This window comes from Herpailurus yagouaroundi, unplaced genomic scaffold, assembly GCF_014898765.1.
Source record: "Herpailurus yagouaroundi ecotype Mexico unplaced genomic scaffold, PumYag 190, whole genome shotgun sequence".
NCBI lineage: Eukaryota > Metazoa > Chordata > Mammalia > Carnivora > Felidae > Herpailurus > Herpailurus yagouaroundi.
In genome coordinates this window covers 20,776,768-20,797,857 of record NW_024412421.1, presented here as the reverse complement: position 1 = coordinate 20,797,857, position 21,090 = coordinate 20,776,768, and the positions used below count along the sequence as shown (strand labels likewise).

The window sequence follows — 21,090 nt, the reverse complement described above, 5'->3', positions numbered from 1 at the left end:
AAAATCCCTTCAACTAACAGTGAAAAACTTCCCATGAAGAAAAAATCTCAAGCCCAGATGGCATTGCTGGTGAATTCTACCAAATATTAAAAAAAAAAAAAAAAAAAAGAAATAAATTACTGCCAATCTTTATGAACTCTTTAAAAAAAAAAAAAAAGACAAAGGAACACTTCCCAACTCATTCTATGAAGCCAGTAGTACTCCAATACCACGCAAATATCCTCATTAAAATACTAGCAAATTCAATCTAGCATAACCAAATAAGATCTATCCTGTAAGTGCAAGGTTGGTTTAACACCTGAAAATCAATATGGTAATATACCATATAAACAGATAAAGGACAAACCCACATGATCATTGTTATTAGACATAGAAAAAGCATTTGACAAACCCCAAACCCTTTCATGAAGAAAATACCCAAAAACATGGAAGAGAATTTATTCAACCTGATGAAGGGCATCTATGAAAAGCCCATAGCTAACATCACACTTAACGGTAAAAGACTGAATGCTTTCCCATTAAGATTGGGAAACAAAGATGTCTGTTTTTGCCACTTCTATTCAACATTTACTGGAGATTTTAGCCAGAGCAACGAGGCAAGAAAATGAAATAATAGGCACCCAGAATAGAAAGTAGTACAACTACCTCTTATTTGAAGATGATATGATCTTGTACATAGAAAGTCCCAAGGAATCCACTAAAAACCTATTAAGCTAATAAGTTGAACAAGAATGCAGATCAAGATATAAAAATTAATGTCTTGATTATATACACTACCACCAAACAATCTAAAAAGGAAATTAAGAAAACAATCCAAGGCGCCTGGGTGACTCAGTTGATTAAGTATCTGACTCTTGGTTTTGGCTCAGGTCACGATCTCATGTTTAGCATTCGAGCCCCACATTGGGCTCTGTGCCACTGTGTGGAGCCTGCTTGGGATTCTCTCTCTCTCTCTCTCTCTCTCTCTCTCTCTCTCTGTCCCCCGCCCGGGCGAGGGCCCCGCCCCGCCCCACCCCGGTCTTTCTCTTTCTCCCATCCAAGTACTAATCAGGTCCAACCCTGCTTAGCTTCTGAGATCAGATGAGATCGGGTGCGTTCAGGGTGGTATGGTTGTAGACTCTGTGTCTCTCTCTCAAAAATAAATAAATAAACTTAAAAATTTTTAAAGGAAACAATCCATTTAGGAAATAAATTTAGCAAATGAAATATAAAACATACTCAGAAAACTACAAAGCATTGCTAAAAGAAATTAAAAACCTAAATAAATAAAAAGATACACTGTGTCACAGACTAGAAGATAATATTTTTAAGATGGCAATATTCCCTAAATTGATGAGCAGATTCAATGTGATCTCTACCAAATTTCACGTCTTTTTGTTTGCAGAAATTAACAAGCTGATACTAACATCCAAATTAAAATGCAAGGGACTCACAATCACCAAAATAATTTTGAAAAAACAAAATTAAAGGATTCATACTTCTGATTTCAAAACTTACCACAGGTATATAACTGATAGTCCAGAAAAAAAAAAAAAAAACACTTACAATTATGATCAATTGATTTTTGCCAAGAGAGTTCAATGGAAAAAGAATAGTCTTTTCAACAAATGGTACTATGATAACTGGATATTCCCAAGCAAAACAATGATATTTGACCACTACTTCATACTATACACAAAAATTGACTCTAAGAATTAAGTGTAAGAGTTATAAAGCTTTTAGAAGAACATAAACGAGTAAATTTTTGTAACCCTGGATTAGGGAAAGCCTTCTCAGATTAAGACACAAAAATGAGACACAACATATGAGAAGACTGAGAAATTGGACTTTATCAAAGTTAAAAGTTTTTCTGCTTCAACATTTTTTTAAATGTTTATTTACTTTTGAGAGAAGAGAGAGAGACACAGAGGCATGAGTGGGGTAAGGGCAGAGAGAGGGAGACACAGAATCTGAAGCAGGCTCCAGGCTCTGAGCTGTCAGCACAGAGCCCAATGCACGGCCTGAACTCACAAAGCGCAAGATCATGACCTGAGCCAAAGTCAGACGCTTAACCAACTGAGTCACCCAGGTGCACCAAAAGCTTTTGTGTTTCAAATGACACTATCAAGAAAGTGAAAGACAACCCACCGAATGGGAAAAACATTTGCATGTCATATATTTAATAAGGTATTTGTCTACAGAATATATAAAGAATTCTTACAAATGAATAATAAAAAAGCAACCCAGTTAGAGGATCAAGGATTTGAATAGATATTACTCCAAATAAAATACACATGCCCAATAAGTACATGAAAAGATGCTCAACATCATTAGCTATTAGGGAAATGCAACTTAAAACCATGAGGATGAGCTACAATGTATCATGCTAAGCGAAATAAGTCAATCAGAGAAAGACAAATACCATATGATTCCACTCATATATGGAATTTAAGAAACAGAACGGATAAACACATGGGAAAGGGGGGGGGAAGAGAAGAGAGGGAAACAAACCCCAAGAGACTCTTAAGGATGGAGAATAAACTGAGGATTGACAGAGGGAGATGGGTGGGAGATGGGCTAGATGGGTGATGGGTATTAAAACAGGCACTGTTGGGGTGCCTGGGTGGCTCAGTTGGTTAGGTGTCCGACTTTGGCTCAGGTCATGATCTCACGGTTCGTGGGTTTGAGCCCTGCATCAGGCTCTGTGCTGATGGCTCGGAGCCTGGAGCCTGCTTCGGATTCTGTGTCTCCCTCTCTCTCTGCCCCTCCCCTGCCTGCTCTCTCTCTCAAAACTAAATAAAAACATTAAATTTTTTTTAAATAAATAAAAATAAAAAGGGCACTTGTTGGGGTGCCTGGGTGGCTCAGTCGGTAAAGCATCTGACTTGAGCTCAGGTCATGGTCTAGCAGTCTGTGAGTTCCAGCCCCACAATGGGATCTGTGCTGACAGCTCAGAGCCTGGAGCCTGCTTCAGATTCTGTGTCTCCCTCTCTCTGCCCTTACCCCACTCACGCCTCTGTGTCTCTCTTTCTCTCAAAAGTAAATAAACACTAAAAAATAAATAAAATAAAACAAAATAAAATGACATAAAATAAAAAGGGCACTTGTGATGAGCACTGGGTGTTGTATACAAGTGGTCAATCACTGAATTCTACTCTAAGTGGTTTCATGTCTCACATTGAGGTCTTTAATCCATTTTGAATTTATTTTTGTGTATGGTGTAAGAAAGTGGTCCAGTTTCATTCTTCTTGTGTGTTACTCTCCAGTTTTTCCATCACCATTTGTTGAAAAGACATTCTTTTTCCCACTGGATATTCTTTCCACCTTGTTGAAGATTAATTGGCCAAATAATTGTGGGTTTATTTCTGATTTTTCTCTTCTGTTCCATTGATCTATAGGTCTACTTTTATCCCAATACCATACTGTTTTGATTACTACAGCTTTATAATATAACTTGAAGTCCAGAACTGTGATGCCTTCAGCTTTGCTTTTCTTTTTCAAGACTGCTTTGGCTATTTGGGGTCTTTTGCAGTTCCATACATATTTTAGTATTCTTTCTTCTAGTTCTGTAAAAGATGCTGTTGATATTTTGATAGGGATTGCATTAAATGTGTAGATTATTTGAGTAGTATAGACATTTTAACAATATTTGTTCTTCCAATCCACAAGCATGGAACATCTTTCCATTTCTTGGTATCGTCTTCAATCTCTTTCATCAGTGTTTTACAGTTTTTAGAGTACAGGTCTTTGACCTTTTTGGTTAGGTTTATTCCTAGGTATCTTATTGTTTTGGTTGCAAGTGTAAATGGGACTGTTTTCTTAATTTCTCTTTCTGCTACTTCATTATTAGTATATAGAAATGCAACAGATTTCTGCACATTGATTTTTGTGGACTGTGATTTTACTAAATTCGTTTATTAGTTATAGCAGTTTTTTGGTGGAGTCTTTTGGGTTGGCTGCATAGAGTAGCACATCATCTGCAAACAGTGAAAGTTTTACATCTTTCTTACCAATTTGGATGCCTTTATTTCTTTTTGTTCTTATTGCTATGGCTAGGACTTCCAATACTATGTCAAATAAAAGTGGTGAGAATGAACATCCTTCTCTTGTTCCTGACCTTAGGGGAAAGCTTTCAGTTTTTCCCCATTGAGTATGATGTTCGCTGTGTGTTTTTCACATAAAGTCTTATTATGTTGAGGTATGTTCCCTCTAAAACTACTCTGTTGAGGGCTTTTATCACGAATGGATGTTATACTTTGTCCAGTGCTTTTTCTGCATCTACTAAAATGATCATATGGCTTTCATCCTTCCTCTTACAGACGTGATGTATCACATTGATTGACTTGCAAATATTGAAACACCCTAGCAACCCAGGAATAAATCCCATTTGATCATGGTGAGTGATTTTTTAAAATGTATTGTTTAAGTTGGATTGCTAGTATGTTGTTGAGGATTTATCCATCTTTGTTCATCAGAGATATTGGCCTGCATTACTGTGTGTGTGTGTGTGTGTGTGTGCATGTGTGTGTGGTGTCTTTGTTTTTTTTAATTTTTTTTTAAATGTTTTATTTATTTTTGAGACAGAGAGAGACAGAGAATGAGCAGGGGAGGGGCAGAGAGAGAGGGAGACAGAGAATCCAAAGGAGGCTCCAGGCTCTAAGCTGTCAGCACAGAACCCGACATGGGGCTCGAACTCACAACCTGCGAGATCATGACCTGAGCTGAAGTCAGACACCCAACTGACTGGGCCACCCAGGCGCCCCTGTCTGGTTTTGATATCAGGGTGATAATGGACTCATAGAATAAATTTGGAAGTTTTTTTTCTTCTATTTCTTGGAATAGTTTGAGAATAACAGTTATTAACTCTTTTTTAAATGTCTGCTAGAAATCGTCCAGGAAGGCATCTGGTCTTGGGACTTTTGTTTGTTGGGAGTTTTTGATTACTGATTCAGTCTCCTTGCTGGTAATTGGTCTGTTCAATTTTTCCATTTCTTCTTGCTTCAGTTTTGGTAGGTTATGTGTTTCTGGAAATTTATCCATTTCTTCTAGGTTGTCTAATTTTTTTAGCATATAGTTTTTCTTATATTCTCTTACAATTATTTGTATTGCTGTGGTGTTGGTTGTTATTTCTCCTCTTTCATTTGTGATTTTGTTTGAGTCCTTTCTCTCTTTTTATAAGTCTGGCTAGAGGTTTATCAATTTTGCTGATCTTTTTAACAAATCGCTCCTAGTTTCATCGATGTGTTCTGTTGTTTTTTGGTTTCTGTATCATTTATTTCTGCTCTAATCTTTATTATTTCCTTCCTTCTGCTGATTTAAGGTTTTGTTTGTTCTTCTTATTCTAGTTCCTCTGACTGTAAGGTTAGGTTGTTTGAGATTTTTCTTGCTATAAACCTCCCTCTTAGAACCACTTTTGCTGCATCCCAGAGATTCTGGACCATCGTGTTTTCATTTTCATTTCTCACCATGTAATTTTTTATTTCTTCTTTAATTTCCTGGCTGACCCATTCATTGTTTAGTACCATGTTATTTAACCTCCATTTGCTTGTGCTCTTTCCAGATATTTTCCTGTGGTTGTAGTTTCATACCAGTGTGATTAGAAAAGATTCATGGTATGACTGATTTTTTTAATTTGTTGAGACTTGTTTTGTGGCCTAATATGCGATCTACTCTGGAAAATGGTCTATGTGTACTTGAAAATAATGTGTATTCTGTTGTTTTAGGATGAAATGTTCCAAATATAAATGTTACATCAATCTGGTCCAGTATATCATTCAAAGTCACGCTTTCCTTATTGATTTTCTGTTTGGATGATCTGTCCATTGATATAAGTAGGGTATTAAAGCTCCCTACTGTTATAGTGTTACTGTTGATTAGTTCTTTATGTTTGTTATTAACTATTTTATGTGTTTGCATGCTTCCATGTTGGGTGCATAAATATTTACAACCGTTATTTCTTCTTGTTGGATTGTCCTCTTTATTATTATATAGCGTATAATAAAATACTTTGTTATATACTTTGTTAATATACTGACAGACTTGTCTCTTGCTACAATCTTTGTTTTAGAGTCTATTTCATCCAATATAAGTATTGCTACCCTGGCTTTATTTTGACATCCATTTGCTCAACAAGTGTTTCTCCAACCTGTCACTTTTAATTTGTAGATATCTTTAGGTCTGAAATGAGTCTCTTGTAGGCAGCATATAGATGGGTCTTGTTTTTTTTACTTATTCTGTCATCCTATGTTTTTGGAATGAGGCATTTAGTCCCTTTACATTCAAAGTAAAGTGGGTGATGGGCATTGAGAAGGGCACCTGTTGGGATAAGCACTGGGTGTTATATGGAACCCAATTTGACAATAAATTCTATATTAAAAAAAAAAACAAAGTAATAATTGATAGATACATATTTACTGCCATTTTGTCACTTGTTTTGTGGTTGTTCTGATAGTTTTTCCCTGATCTTTTCTTCTCTTGCTCTCTTTCATGGTTTGCTGGCTTTCTTCGGTGATATACTTGGATTTCTTTCTCTTTATTCTTTACATATCAATTACTGGTTTTTGATTTGTGGTTACCATTCAGTTTGTATATAATATCTTCTGTATATAGCAGTCTATATTAAGTTGATTGTCACTTAAGCTTGACCACACTCTTGACTCCCACTGCAACATGTTAGGTATATGGTGACATATTTTTTTTACATCCTTTTATTTTGTGAATGCCTTGACTGATTTTTACAGATATGCCTATTTTTACTGCTTTTGTGTTTCTTACTTTTCATACTCATAGTCTTTCCTTTCCTCTCAAAGAATCCCCTTTAACATTTCTTGAAGGCTGGTTTAGTGGTCATGACCTCCTTCAGTTTTTGTTTGTCTGAGAAACTGTTTATCTCTCCTTCTATTCTGAATGATAGCCTTCCTGGATAGAGTATCGTGGCTGCAGATTTTTCCCTTTCAGGACTTTGAATATATCATGCCACTCCTTTCTAGCTAGCAAAGTTTCTGCTGAAAAATGGGGTGTCCCCTAGTATGTAACTATCTTCTTTTCTCTTATTGCTTTAAAATTTTTTTTCTTTATCATTACTTTTTGCCACTTTAATTACTATGTGTTTTGCATGAACCTCATCGGGTTGATTTTGTTGGGGGATCTCTGTGGCTCCTGGATCTCGATATCTGTTTCCTTCCCTAGGTCTGGGAAGTTTTTAGCTATTATTTGTTCAAATAAACTTTCTGCACCCTTTTCTTTCTCTTCTTCTGGGATCACTATAATGTGAATGCTATTGTGCTTGATGGAATCACTGAATTCCCTAAGTCTATTCTCATTTTACATAATCTTTTTTTTCTCTAACCTGCTCAACTTGATTACATTCATTACTCTGTCTTCACGGTCATTCATTTGTTCCTCTGCTTCCTCTAGCTTGCTGTTTATTCCATCTAATGAATTTTCATTTCATTTATTGTGTTCTTCAACTCTGGTTCTTTTTTATCTCTTTGTTAATGGTCTTACTCATGTCCTCCACTCTTTTCTCAAGTCCATTGTCTATCTTTATGACCATTACCTTAAATTCTATATCAGGCATATTATTGATCTCCATTTCATTTAACTGTCTTGCTGTGATTTTGTCCTGTTCTTTCATTGGGGACATAATCCTCAGGCTCAATTTTTTTTTTTTTAATGTTTATTCATTTTTGAGAGACAGAGACAGAGTGTGAGCAGGGGAGGGGTAGAGAGAGAGAGGGAAACACAGAATCTGAAGCAGGCTCCAGGTTCTGAGCTGTAGCATAGAGGCTGATGCAAGGCTCCAACACATGAACCACGAGATCATGACCTGAGCCGAAGTCAGATGCTTAACCGACTGAGCCACCCAGGTGCCCCCCTAAGTCTCCTCATTTTGTCTAACTCTCTGGGTCTGTTTCTCTGTGTTAGAAAAGCCAGAGATGCTCTTCAAAGTAGTGGGTGGGGCATGTACCTTTAACAAGGTGGCACCAGTCCTCTTCCACAGGGGATGTGCAGCCATTGAGGACACTGGGGCCAGTGGGGGCCACCTCAAGCCTGTGTGGTTGGAGGATTAAGGTTTAAGGTGCATGCAACCTCCCTGGAAGGTGGCCAACTGCCACCACCAGGACCAAGGCCCAATAAAATGAGCAGGTTGGGAGACATGGTGTTGAAGTTTATGCAGGTCTTCTACAGGAGGGGACCCAAAGGCAAGTGTGACAGGAAAGGGTGGATAGGTGGCTCAGTCAGTTGTGTCTGACTCTGGATTTTGGCTCAGGTCATGATCTCATGATTCAGTTCATGAGATTGAGCCCTCCATCGGACTCCATGCTAACAGTGCAGAGCTTGTTTGGGATTCTTTCTCTCCCTCTCTCTCTCCCTGCCTCTCTGCGGCTCACACTCTCTCTCCCTCTCAAAAATTCTTTTTATTAAAAAAGAAAAGGGTGGATCCACCGAAGCACAGGGTGAAGGGGTGGCTTGTTATAAGCAAGTTTGGTAGTGAGTAGTGATGGCCGTCTGTTTATGCTGAGGGGCAGGGGAAGGAAATGGAGAAATGGCACCTATAAGCTCCTTTGTTCCTGGAGGGGGTCTCTCTGCAATCCCTGCCTCTCTGGGACCTGCTTGGAGATAAGTAAATTACGCTCCCTCCCATATGACCCAGGTGTTTTTCAAACTGCTGCTTCTACACTGGATCTCCTTGGGTGTTTCTTGTGCTGTCTCTATAAGGGTTGGGTCTCAGCTTCCTACAGCCCTTGGGGCTTTCCCAGAGCCAAGCCCACAGATTTTCAAAATTCCAGACTTTAAGCATGGCTGGTTATAAGAACTCGTGAAATTTAGCCCCTCAGTTTCAAAGCCAAATGTTACGGGGATTTGCCTTTCCTGTGCAGGCTTCCTGACGTGATAGTCTGTTTCTTGCCCTTCTCTGTGCCTGTGGCTCCCTCTCTACTGCAGACAGCCAGGGTCCTTTTAGCTCCCCACCTTGTCTCTGCCCTTTCTACTCTCTTCAGTGTAGCCTCTTCTCTACCTTTAGTTGTGGGGTTTGTTCTGCAAGCCCTTGGATCGTTTTCTGTGTTATCTACATTGATGTGTTATCTAGTTGTATCTGTGGGATGAGGTAAGCTTAGGATACTCCCACTCTGCCATCTCTCCATAAGTTGTTTTTTTCAAGTAAAAAATGGCAGTCCATGAAAAAACATAGGTACTTAAACCAGCAACTCCACCACACACTTGTTTTTCTTTGAGACAACTATCATACTACAGTACATAGCAGAGGTGCTTTGTGAGTACTTCCCACCTCATCTTACAGAATATTAAAAATATGAATATTCAAGGGTTAAGATTAAATAAACTCATAATTCGTACTGCTCCAACAAAGGCACTTTGAGGTTAAACTGGCATTCCCCATCTCCTCCCGCAAATCTATACAGTTTGGTGCCAACTGCCTTGATTCATGCTAAGGCACCAGCAATTTTACCAACTCTCTACAAATATCAACAGGGAAAAAAGCAAATAATATCTTAGTATTACTATGAAAACAGTTCTCAACTCACAGACCCCCTGAAGAGGGGATCCTCAGAGGTCCATGAAAATATGCTTAGAGAGCTGCCTCCCTGAGCTGGTTCCTATAGAACCAACATGCCAATTAAACATGAATTATCTCAGCAAGAGTTACGTAGGTTTCAAAATTACTCCACATATGATCCAAGTAAGATAGAGCATGGGGAAAGTGCCAGGGTGGATTCTACCACATTCAGTTTGATTGTTAATCCCATGACAGACGTTAAAAAATATAAAGTCTAGGAGAAATTTTCCTACAGGTTTTGATTATGAAATATCTGGCAGAAGAAATCTAATTCAAACCAGCTGCGGACTCTTGCTGAGCAGCAGTTGGTTAGAACATACTGCCAAAAGGCCCCCTTTAGTGGGGAGGCCAGATGAGCTCATGCAAAGGCGTTTTAGCAGCTTTTGTCCCCTAAGTCTCATAAGCACAACACCACTTCAATTTTCCACACTGTAAAGTAGCCACACTTTCTTTGGATCTTTTTCTCTTTCAGTCAAAGATCAAAGTTTATAGGAAAAGACTACAAAATGCACATCCTGCAAAATCCACAGCCTTTTTAAAACCATTATGTTTTTCTACCTGTGTCACGTTTCTGACTTACTCTCTAGAAATAAGTAAAATAAAATTAAATAAATTAAATAAAAATTCTCTTCATTTATCACTCTCATATTTTATTTAATTCGTCACCAATGTGAAGTGCTAGCTATTAGGTACACAATACACATACACACACCTTGGTTTCTAGGAATCTGTAAATGTGCAAGCCAATAAATGATGTTAATTTATATTACTCTAGCAACATTCTTTGATTTTTAAACCACAGTTAACTCTTATCAGGGACCACCTACCTTTGTGGGTAATCAAGGTCCTTGATTTCTTTTCCTTTCCTATGTCTTTATACTATCTTTTTTTCTTTTTCTCCTCTACTCATAAGAACATTTTCCAAAGTATTAGAATTAGTGAAAGTGAATATTCAGCCCTTTCTCATCACTCATAAATCTCAAACCCTCTCTTTCCCCCCACACTAAAAAGACATAAACGTACCACTTTCTGGCCTTGCTTCTCTCTGCGGGATACCTCCTGGTCTGGTTCCAGCCTTTGGTTTCTCTCAGTGGCCAAATTCTACCCGCTCTGGGAGGCAGAGGATGATTAAGCCCCACTTAATTCTATCTTGCAGTGACTTCAACCAGTTCCACCTGGCTGACAAGGCCACATGGAAAAAATAAACCTCTCATCTGCCTGCCATCTTAGTTCCTAATCCCCTGGTACCTCCTGAACAAGGAGGAAAGAATCCCTACTGTTAAATTAATTAAACCTCTTAAGAAACAACTTGTTCAGAGAGCTACAGGCTCCACCCATTTAATTGATGGCCAAGTTCAATTTGCATGTCTAGGTTGATCCAAATAATACATTTTAGTTCCTTAAGTTTAACATGAAACTTTCTCTACTTACACAAACTAAGTTCCTCTTTTAACAATGGAAACAAACCATTTATACATTTTACACAGAATTTCTCTTTGACAGATTTTCACTCAATAATAAATAATAATTATAATTAAAGCAGCTAACATTGACTTGAGCATTTACAATGTGTCAGGTACCATTGTAGGCATTTTACAAGTATTAACTCATCTAATACTCACACCTACCCTATCTCATTAGGATTCACTTAATAAATTAAAATTCTACAGCACAAAAAGGTTAAGTAACACGCTGCCAATTACCTACTATACATGGCAGAATAGGGACTCAAACTCAATTTATTAAGGATTGGTCTTAGTCTCTTCTATTACATCTTTGGATTTGGGGGGCAGGGGGAGGAGTTGTTTTAATTATAACAGCTTTACTGAGATATAATTAATGGCTTTCAGTATTTTCAGAATTGTGCAGTCATCACCACACTCAAGTTTTAGCACATTTTCGTTACCCCAAAAAGAAGTCCTATACCCATTAGCCATCACTTCCTATTTCTCCCAACCCCTGCCCCTTCCCTGGTAATGAATAATCAACTTTCTGTTTCTATAGATTTGCCTATTTGGGCCATTTCACATAAACTAAGTCATGCAATATGTGGTCTTTTGTGTCTGGCTACTTTCACTTAGCATGTTTTCAAGGTTCATCCACATTGCAGTGTATTCTTTTTTACTGATGAATAATATTTCATTGTATGGATATACCACGTTTGTTTACCACTTGGTAGACACTTGGGTCATTTTCATTGTTTGGGTGGTATGTATAATGCTGTATGAACATTCCTGTGTAAGTTTTTGAGTGGACTTATTCCTTTTGGTCACTCAATGTTTAGCCTTGCGAGGAACTGTCAGACTGTTTTCTACATCAGTTGCACCATTTTACAATCCCATCAGCAGTGTATGAGGGTTCCATTTTCTCCACAGCCTGGTCTACACTTGTTTTATAATTATAGCCATCTTGTGGGTAGGAAGTGGTATCTCAATGTAGTTTCAATTTGCATTTCCCTCATGTTGAGCATCTTTTCATGTGCTTATTGCCCATTTGAATATTTTCTTTGGACAAATGTCTATTCAGATCCTTTCCCCATTTTTAATTGGTAATTTACATTTTTATTATTGAGTTGTAACCATCCTTTTATTTTCTAGATACAAGTCCCAAATTAGATGATTTACAAATATTTTCCCCCATTCTGTGGGTTTTTTCACTTTCTTGATGGTGACATTTGAAGCACAAAAGTTTTTAATTTTAATTAAGACCAATTTATTTTTTCTCTTGTTCCTTATGCTTTCGGTGTCCTATCCAAGAAGGCTCTGCCTAAACCAAGGTCATGAAGATAAACTCCTGTATTTTCTCCTAAGAGTTTTAGAGTTTTAGCTCTTAAAACTTACTTATCTCTTTTCCCTATTTGCAAGTTAATGCCACACTGATAGTATACACAGAACCACCCCATTTCCTTCTTTAGTACGAAGTACTTTTGGGATCTAGGCCCTGTATGTCAATGGCCAGAACTTATCTGTTTATAGGACTGTACCTTCTAGTATTGAACTCATCTATGGGATGTCACAGATTTCTGCTCCATGCCTCCAGTGACACACAATTAGGGAAATGTGTAAGGATAAAGCTACCCTCCTTGCATTGCACAATCATAACTGAAGTAGAAGCTTCTTCCATAAAATTTAAACTTAAGAAATCTCGATAGTCATATTCATAAACTCTAAATTTTGGGAAATACAGATTTAATTGATGTAATTATAACTACTGATAGGTCTACATGTTTTCATAGGATTCCTGTCAGACTCCCAATGTAACCATGACCAAGAAACTATAATTTAACTAATAGAATTGAACTCAATTAAGATTTATTGAGGGCCCACTATATGCAAAGCATCATGGGAGTGCTGAGATGACAAAGTCATAGTTCTTGACCTCAAAAGGTATAATTTAGTGGGAATTAAAAAAAATCTGGAGGGGGGGGAACAAAACCAGAGAAACTGATAAATTCAGTCTTTCTGCAGGACCCTTATGTCCTCAAGGAATTAATGAGGGCGCACCTGCCTAATTCTGAGGCTCAACAAATCTTTTATCACTATTCTGTGATCTAGGTGCTCCAGCTCTAAATTACAGAGAAATTCCTAAAAGCTATATAAAAATTATATTTTTATGAGGGGCACCTGGGTGGCTCAATCGGTTGAGCATCCGACTTCAGCTCAGGTCATGATCTCACAGTTTGTGGGTTCGAGCCCCGCATCAGGCTCTGTGCTGACAGCTTGCTCAGAGCCTGCAGCCTGCTTCAGATTCTGTGTCTCCTTCTCTCTCTCTGCCCCTCCCCTGCTCATGCTCTGTCTGTCTCTGTCTCTCAAAAATAAATAAATGTTAAAAAAAATTTTTTTAATTATATTTTTATGAAAATGACATATATATAAAAGAACTTGGCAAATTGAAGGAAATCCTATAAAATGTGCAAGTCTTCCTATAATTTAAAGAATATTCTTCTTCACATGAATCTTTGTCTACTCAAAGCAGGAACCCCATCATCCCCCTGACCCCACAACCACACTGCTCCCTGGGGGACATACCAGGGGTGACTCTATCATTTAGCTTTTTTTTTTTTTTTCTACCCAATACTTTTCTGTGGAGCTCCTTCTTAATGTGTAATTTTTGAGTTACTTCAAAACTGGATTATTTTTTTTAAGCCCAAATAAAGCTGAATGTGAATATGTTTTCTAGTCTCACACTAGTTTCCAGTTACATCTGAAGATATCTTGGCCCCCGAATCTACATATCTCTATTCTTTTCCCTTCCAACTCTCCACATCTGGCATGCTAGAAACATCCTGTTGCTTCAGGTCAAATCAATGTTTATTTGCTGGCACCAAAACTGTGTGCTCTTATGCCAGAGACAGAATTGAAGAATATTTTGGCTGAGTTATGTGGTTTATCCACAGTACCACATTCTGGTTTAAATGATTTCATCACTCAGTCAAAAGGCTGCCACAATTTCAGTGGTTTTCTAGTCACAGTCAATAAAGTAAAGGAAGAAAAAAACCCTACTATTTATCTTCATGACTAAGCAAGATTTGAAGGGAGCAATTAGGAATCTGCTTCAACAACTTAAAAAAAATGCTAATGAAAGAAAACATTTATTCTGAGCTAGGAGCTGCAAAATAATAAGGTTGTGAAAGATAAGTTTTTGTCTCAACCAACTATATCTCAACCAACAACTTAAATGCTATTTTAAAAAAATGAAGATAATAGAATTCACCTTACATTTTTTTTAGGTTTAGAGTAGGATAGCTATTTTTTTTTTTTTTTTTTTTTTTTTGTCATCAGACTTACCTTGTAGCAACAAGGGGGTAGCTATGACATGGTGATGCCCAGGCATCCCTTGTCCATGGCATACAGTCATAAAGCAGCAAATCCTTCTCAGTCACAGCCATAAGGACAGGTCTCCACTGTTGTCTTCCACCATCTAGCTTTGCCTGTTACAATGGTAAAATCCAGAAAGCAGAGCTAACTATAATGATATATAGCTGTAAAAGTCCCTTCAGTGATGGTCTAACATTGTGGGTCTCCATTTTGTTCCCTGATCCTAACAGACTTGAGGAACAGGAAACATCCCATCAGGCTCCTTTCCACTGGCTGGGATTCTCCAATAGGAGTGTGAGGTGGACTGTGCAATCTGAAAAAAGCTCTCCCAGAGTTACAGACATTATCTAGTGATAGGACTCTGTTTTTATAGAGTTGCCCATTATATTTTAGGAAGTTTCTGTTTCTGTTTTAAATGTACCATTGCATTTACGTACATAAAGTTCAGTAAACTCTGTGAGGGCTTAAAAATGTAGGAAAACAACTACTCTTTATCCATACTGTCAAGGACCCAAAGCCAAAAAGCAAAAGACGATGCTCAAGAAAAGCCCTGGTATATCAAAAAATTTCCCCCATGAGATGAGGAACAGGGAATGCTTAATGATAGTGTTATTTTAACAATGATCCTTCAGCTATCACTGGTGGCTTCAAGGAGATATCGAACTGATGAATCACTTATCTCTCAAAGAGTTATCTTTAAAGCTACTTCTTATTTTTTCTTCCTTAATGATTTCTGAAGGTAATTTGGACATGTCAGAGCACCTTAAGAATGTATCTATAATCTGAAAAGTGGCCTGAGTGGTTCAGTTCTGTGTTATAACATCTATTTACCAGAACTTTCCCCTCATAGTTACAGCCATCAGCTAATTCCAGGAGTTGGAAATGAATTCTATCCAGGGAAATGCCTCATGTTCTTGGATGTGCTGAAAGCACAAAAGGTATGACCCAACTCTGAGATTCCAGCAAAGTACTGTAGAAATAGTTATACTTCTCTGGACAGTGAACCCAAGCTTTCTAAGATTCTATATTTAGTCTATGGGTAACTCTGGAGGGAAAATATCAGTTCTAAAGAGGTTGTCTTGGATTCTTACATTTTTGGGTCAAGATAACCCAAAGGGATTTCTTTTTTTTTTTTTTTTTTTTTTTTCTGCCCTACGTGTGCCACTCACGACAGAAGCCCTTTTTAGGGATTTCTAAGTCTTTGTCTCTGAGATTGTTATGGATAATACTGCAGTAGGAAAGATATGGTAGTCTTCCCTAGGCATGGTTTTGCTTTTCACGATTTCAAAACCTACAGTCAACCATGGTCAGGAAGCAGATAATCCTCCTTCTGATGTATGGTCAGAAGGTCCATCATTGCCTAATGCTATGTCATGATGCCTACATCATTCACCTCACTTCACCTCATCACACAGGCATTTTATCATCTCACATCATCACAAAAAGGGCTAATACAGTACAATAAGATATTGTGAGAGAAAGAAACCACATTCATATAGCCTTTATTATAGTATACTGTTATAATTCTTCTTTTTCATTATTAGCTATTGTTAACCTCTTACCGTGCCTAATTTATAAATTAAATTTTATTACATGTACATAAGAATAGGAAGAAACATTATATATATTTTACATTCAGTGCTACCTGTGGTTTCAGCCATCCACTGGGGGTCCTGAAACAGATCCCATCACTTGGGGTGCCTGGGTGGCTCAGTCTGTTAAGTGTCTGACTTTGGCTCAGGTCCTGATCTCACAGTTCATGAGTTCAAGTCCCACAGCAGGCTCTGTGCTGTCAGTGTAGAGCCCACTTCAGATCCGCTGTCTCCCTCTCTTTGCCCCTTCCCAGCTTGTGTGCTCTCTCTCTCTCAAAAATAAATAAACATTAACATAAAAAAAAGAAGAAATATATCCCCCATACAGAAGGGGAACTACTATAACATAAAATCTATCTTTCAAAGAGGTTAAAATAGCAGCCTGACTTTTTAAAATTAACTTTTCCTCTCAGTTACAAGAGAGATTTTAAAGGCTCGATCAGAGTATATGCAGCTGGAAAACCCAAATTAAATGCATTTCTTCCCATAGAAGATATTTTAGGCAATAAAAGAAAATCGCTATTATCAATAGAAACAATATCCACTTTTATGATAGAACTTTTTGTTCAACTAACAACTTTTAGGGGCACCTGGGTGGCTCAGGCAGTTAAGTGTCTGACTTTGGCTCAGGTCATGATCTCATGGTTTGTGAACGCGAGCCCCGCCTTGGGCTCTGTGCTGACAGCTCAGAGCTTGGAACCTGCTTTGGATTCTGTTTCTTTCTCTCTCTCTCTCTCTCTCTCTCTCTCTCTCTCTCTCTCTCTCTCTCAAAAAATGAATAAGCATTAAAAAAATATTTTAGAAGACCCACAATTTTTCAAAACTATTCTTTGGACCTTTGGAGTCAGTGTTTGGAGAACTTCTTTTTCCTCTTCTACTTACCATTGTAGAAAAAAGAAACGTCAATTTAAGTCATTCTGTTTGCCTATTCGCCTGAAGTTATAAGGATACTATTTGCTCTCACTGGAGTCAAAATGCTGCCTGCTAGAGACAGCATGTGTTTTTGTTGTGGTAGCAGTCCAAGTAGCCTTGGGGCTCCACTATTAAGGTTTTGGCCAGAGAAAAAAGGGATACTAATGTTAGGGTTCTGGTCTCTTTGGGTTTCAACACCCACACATACACACACCTGGCCAAACAACAGCCTTCTCCAGATTTTATTTTTTAATAAAGTTGTAGAGCACTAAACATGAATAACTAACGGTTACTATTCATTCCCTAAATCCTTAATCCTATAAATCAATCTTTTTGATAGGTGATGTACTTCTGTTCTTTATTTTGTTATTAGGATAGAAAACAGAGAAGAAACTAAATAAACCATTCCAGTAATGCTGATTTAGTGTGTATGCTCTAATTTGAGTCTTTACACATTTTGAGAATGATCAGGAACAAAGCTGTGGAAACAAAGCTTTCTTTGGCTGTCTTGTCTTTTCTAATGAATACTCAAAAGCCTAAAAACTACTGGTCTTAAAGGTAAATACGTCCCCCATTTGGTGGACTTAAAATTCTCTTTTAAGACTATAACCAACTAAAAAGTAAACTATCAGTCACATAAAAATCAGTATCAATGAAGAGACAGAAGTCCCTATGCAGAGAAGAGCTTATCTATTGGTTATCAACTACCTGTATTATAGGTTTTCCCTGTTTTAAGCAAACTGAGTTTTTAACAATGTGAAATAACAAAAAAGATAAATGAGAGACTATTTAAAGTTAAATTAATGATCCTTCCTAAATTTATCCCTGTAAAATGACTATTTTTTCTAAGTACAACTGAAACAACTTCATGTATACAAGATTTTCAATAAATATATCTCATGCCAAAAGAAATGCTTATCTATATTGAAAAGATTATATAATATAAAATTATTTTGACCATTTTCACACTCAAAGAATTAAACAATGTTCCAATTAGAAAAGTTTTGGCATTTGCTTAGTCCAACCTTTATCAGATACATAAACTCAATATAACACTTCTGAGAAATGTATCTAGTCTTGCTTGAAAACCCTATACTCTGATTTGGGTAACCCCTCAAAAAAGTAAAAATCAAGAGTATTTTAGAAATAGTACTTGGAATTAGTTCAGTGGTATGATTTTTCAAAGTGATTAAACTTTCTCACTTAGTATTATTTCCCAAACTTGAGCTTGTGTTCTTGGATAATATTTTATAGTTAGTGACTTCTCTGCTTTTCTTATACATACGTATAAACATACACAAAAAAATTACTGAACATCTACAGTATACATAGCATTAGGCTAAGTTCTTTGGAAGCAGGAAAGATTTGGGGAAAAAATGTGCTCCTGTGTTCTAAGAGCTCAAAATTGATCGGAAGACTCATCACATAAATATGGCCCATAAAGTACATACTGTAATGAACTGGTGGCTTTATTTTTCTCCTTTCTACTTGTCTTTGTGTAGCATAAACTAAATTAATTTCACTTTGAAAGTCTGACAGCTCTCATGTATTGCTAGTGGGAATCTGATGGAAGGCAATTTGGCAACATTTATCAAAATTACAAATGCATATACCCTTTTTAAAACATTACGTCCACAAATTCTTTACTACTCTTCCCTTTAAGAGGTGGAACCTTTGGGTGTAGAGTGAACTTAGTAACTTGCTAATGAAAAGAAAAAAAGCAGAAGAAACTAGGTCAAAAAATGGCACTGTGGCTTCTATCTTGTTCTTTCTCTCAGATCACTCACTCTGAGGAAAACAAGTAGCTATGTCTTAAGGACACTCAGGAGGCCCTGCACCAAGGCCTCCATGGCAGATAACTGAGGCCTTCTGCCAACAGCCACGTAAATGAATCATACTAGAAGCGGACCTGCCAACACCCCAGTCAAGCTGTCAGATGACTGCTCCCTCGCTAACAGTTTGACTGCAACGTCACAAGGGATCCCAAGCCAAAATCACCCAGTTATACCACTCCCCTATTCCTGATTTTTAGAAACTATATGAAGTAAATATTTATTTTAAAGCCACTAAGTTTTGGAGTCATTTTTCATATAGCGATAGATAATTCACACACCCTGGGACCCAGCACTTCTGGAGATTTCTTCTCCAGGTATAGAAATATCCTCTACTTTCTAAGCTCTCAATATCCAAATACAGGTCAGTTACATTTTTTGGATAAATCCCTTACTAACAAAAGTTTTACTACTCACTCCTGTAAACTTAAGAACCAAATATATTCAGATAATACAGGTTCCCTTATTATCTGGTATATATGAACTTGGAAACCAAAGACCACGGATCGCATATGTATGGAAGGATAAACTACAAGGTCATTCACAGTACCATCGTCTATAATGGCAAAAGATTGTAACAAAACCGGGAGGAGTGCTTATTTAATTATGGCCACACAATAGAAAACTATACAGTTATGAGAAAGAATGCTCTCTCTGCACTGATACGGAAAGATTGCCATGATATATTAATGGAAAAAAAACAAGGTATAAAGTAGTATGCATAATATGTTGTCTTCTTTTATAGAAAAAAAGAATATGTGTTCATATTTGCTTTTATTTGCATAAAGACACTCTCAAGTGATTGTCTGGAAGGGAATGAAAGTGATTACCTCTCTAGGGGAAAAGGGTGGGAATTGGCTAGATGGGGGACAGAAAGGAAAGTAAGACTTTTCACCTATTAACTTTTTATTCTGACCTTTGAACCATGTGAATGTATTACCTTTTAAAATCATGAACATTTCTAACATGGCTGAAAGCACAGCACAATTACTACTCAATTGAGTTTTTCAATCAGCATATAAAATTTTATGTATGTATGTATGTATGTATGTATGTATGTATGTATTTATTTATTTTAAATGTTTATTTATTTTTGAGAGAGATTCAGACAGAATGAGAGTGGGGAAGGGGCAGAGAGAGAGGGAGACAGAGAATCCGAAGCAGGCTCCGGGCTGTCAGCACAGAGCCCGACGCGGGGCTCAAACCCACTAACTGTGAGATGATGACCTGAGCCAAAGTCGGACGCTCAACGACTGAGCCACCCAGGCGTCCCTCAGCATATAAAAATTTAGAAGCAATGAACTTATGTAACTCAACACCCAAAAAACAAATAATTCAATTAAAAAATGGAGAGAAGACATGAACAGACACTTCTCCAAAGAAGACATTCAGATCACCAACAGACATAAAAAAGATGCTCAACATCACTCATTATCAGGAGAGTGCAAATCAAAACTACAATGAGATATCACCTCATACCTGTCAGAATGGCTAAAATAAAAAACACAAGAAACAACAAGTGTTGGCAAGGATGTGGGGTAGAAAGGAACCTTCATGCACTGTTGGTGGAAATGCAAACTGGTGAAGCCACTGTGGAAAAGTATGGAGGGTCTTAAAAAAATTAAACATAGAACTACCCCACAATCCAGTAGGATTGTAATACTACTGGGTATTTACCCAAAGAATACAAAAATACTAATTCAAAAAGATACACACACCCCTATGTTTACAGCAGCATTATTTACAATAGCCAATCTATGGAAGCAGCCCAAGTGTCCATTGACAGATAACTGATTAAAGAAGATGTGGTACAGGGGTGCCTGACTGGCTCAGTCAGTAAAGTGTACAACTCTTGATCTAGTGGTTTGAGCCCCACGCTGGGTGTAGAGATTACTTAAAAATAAAATCTTAAAAAAACAGATGTTGTATATATATATATATATATATATATATATATATATATATACACACACACATGTATACACATACATATATATATACATATACATATGTATACACACACACACACACACACACACACACACACACACACACACGGAATATTATTCAGCCATAAAAACAATGAAATCATGCCATTTGCAATGACATGGATGGACCCTGAGTATATTACGATGCTAGGTGAAATAAGTCAGAAAAAGACAAAATACCATAGGATTTCACTCATATGTGGAATTTAAAAAATAAAACAAATAAACAAATAAACAAAGGGGAAAAAAAAGAGAGAGACAAATCAAGAAACACTTTTTTTTTTTGAGGATAAAAAGTGCATTTTATTTTTTTTTAAGTTTTTAATTCCAGTTAGTTAACATACAGTATTATGTTTCAGGTGTAATTCAAACAATTTCATACATGACCCCTGT

General features: G+C 37.2%; 1 protein-coding gene across 2 annotated transcripts in view; it reads right to left on the bottom strand.

Annotated features, from left to right (window-relative positions):
- The window catches only part of SNTB2 (syntrophin beta 2), a 106,746-nt gene that overhangs the window by 18,636 nt on the left and 67,020 nt on the right, over nt 1-21,090 (bottom strand). Inside the window, exon 4 of one of the 2 annotated variants that reach the window (XM_040442931.1) lies at nt 14,344-14,486. The exons of the other annotated variant lie outside the window; for it this stretch is intronic. Within the exon in view, the coding sequence (XP_040298865.1) occupies nt 14,344-14,486 (143 nt within the window). The remainder of the gene's footprint in view (nt 1-14,343; nt 14,487-21,090) is intronic. 2 annotated transcript variants of the gene reach the window in all.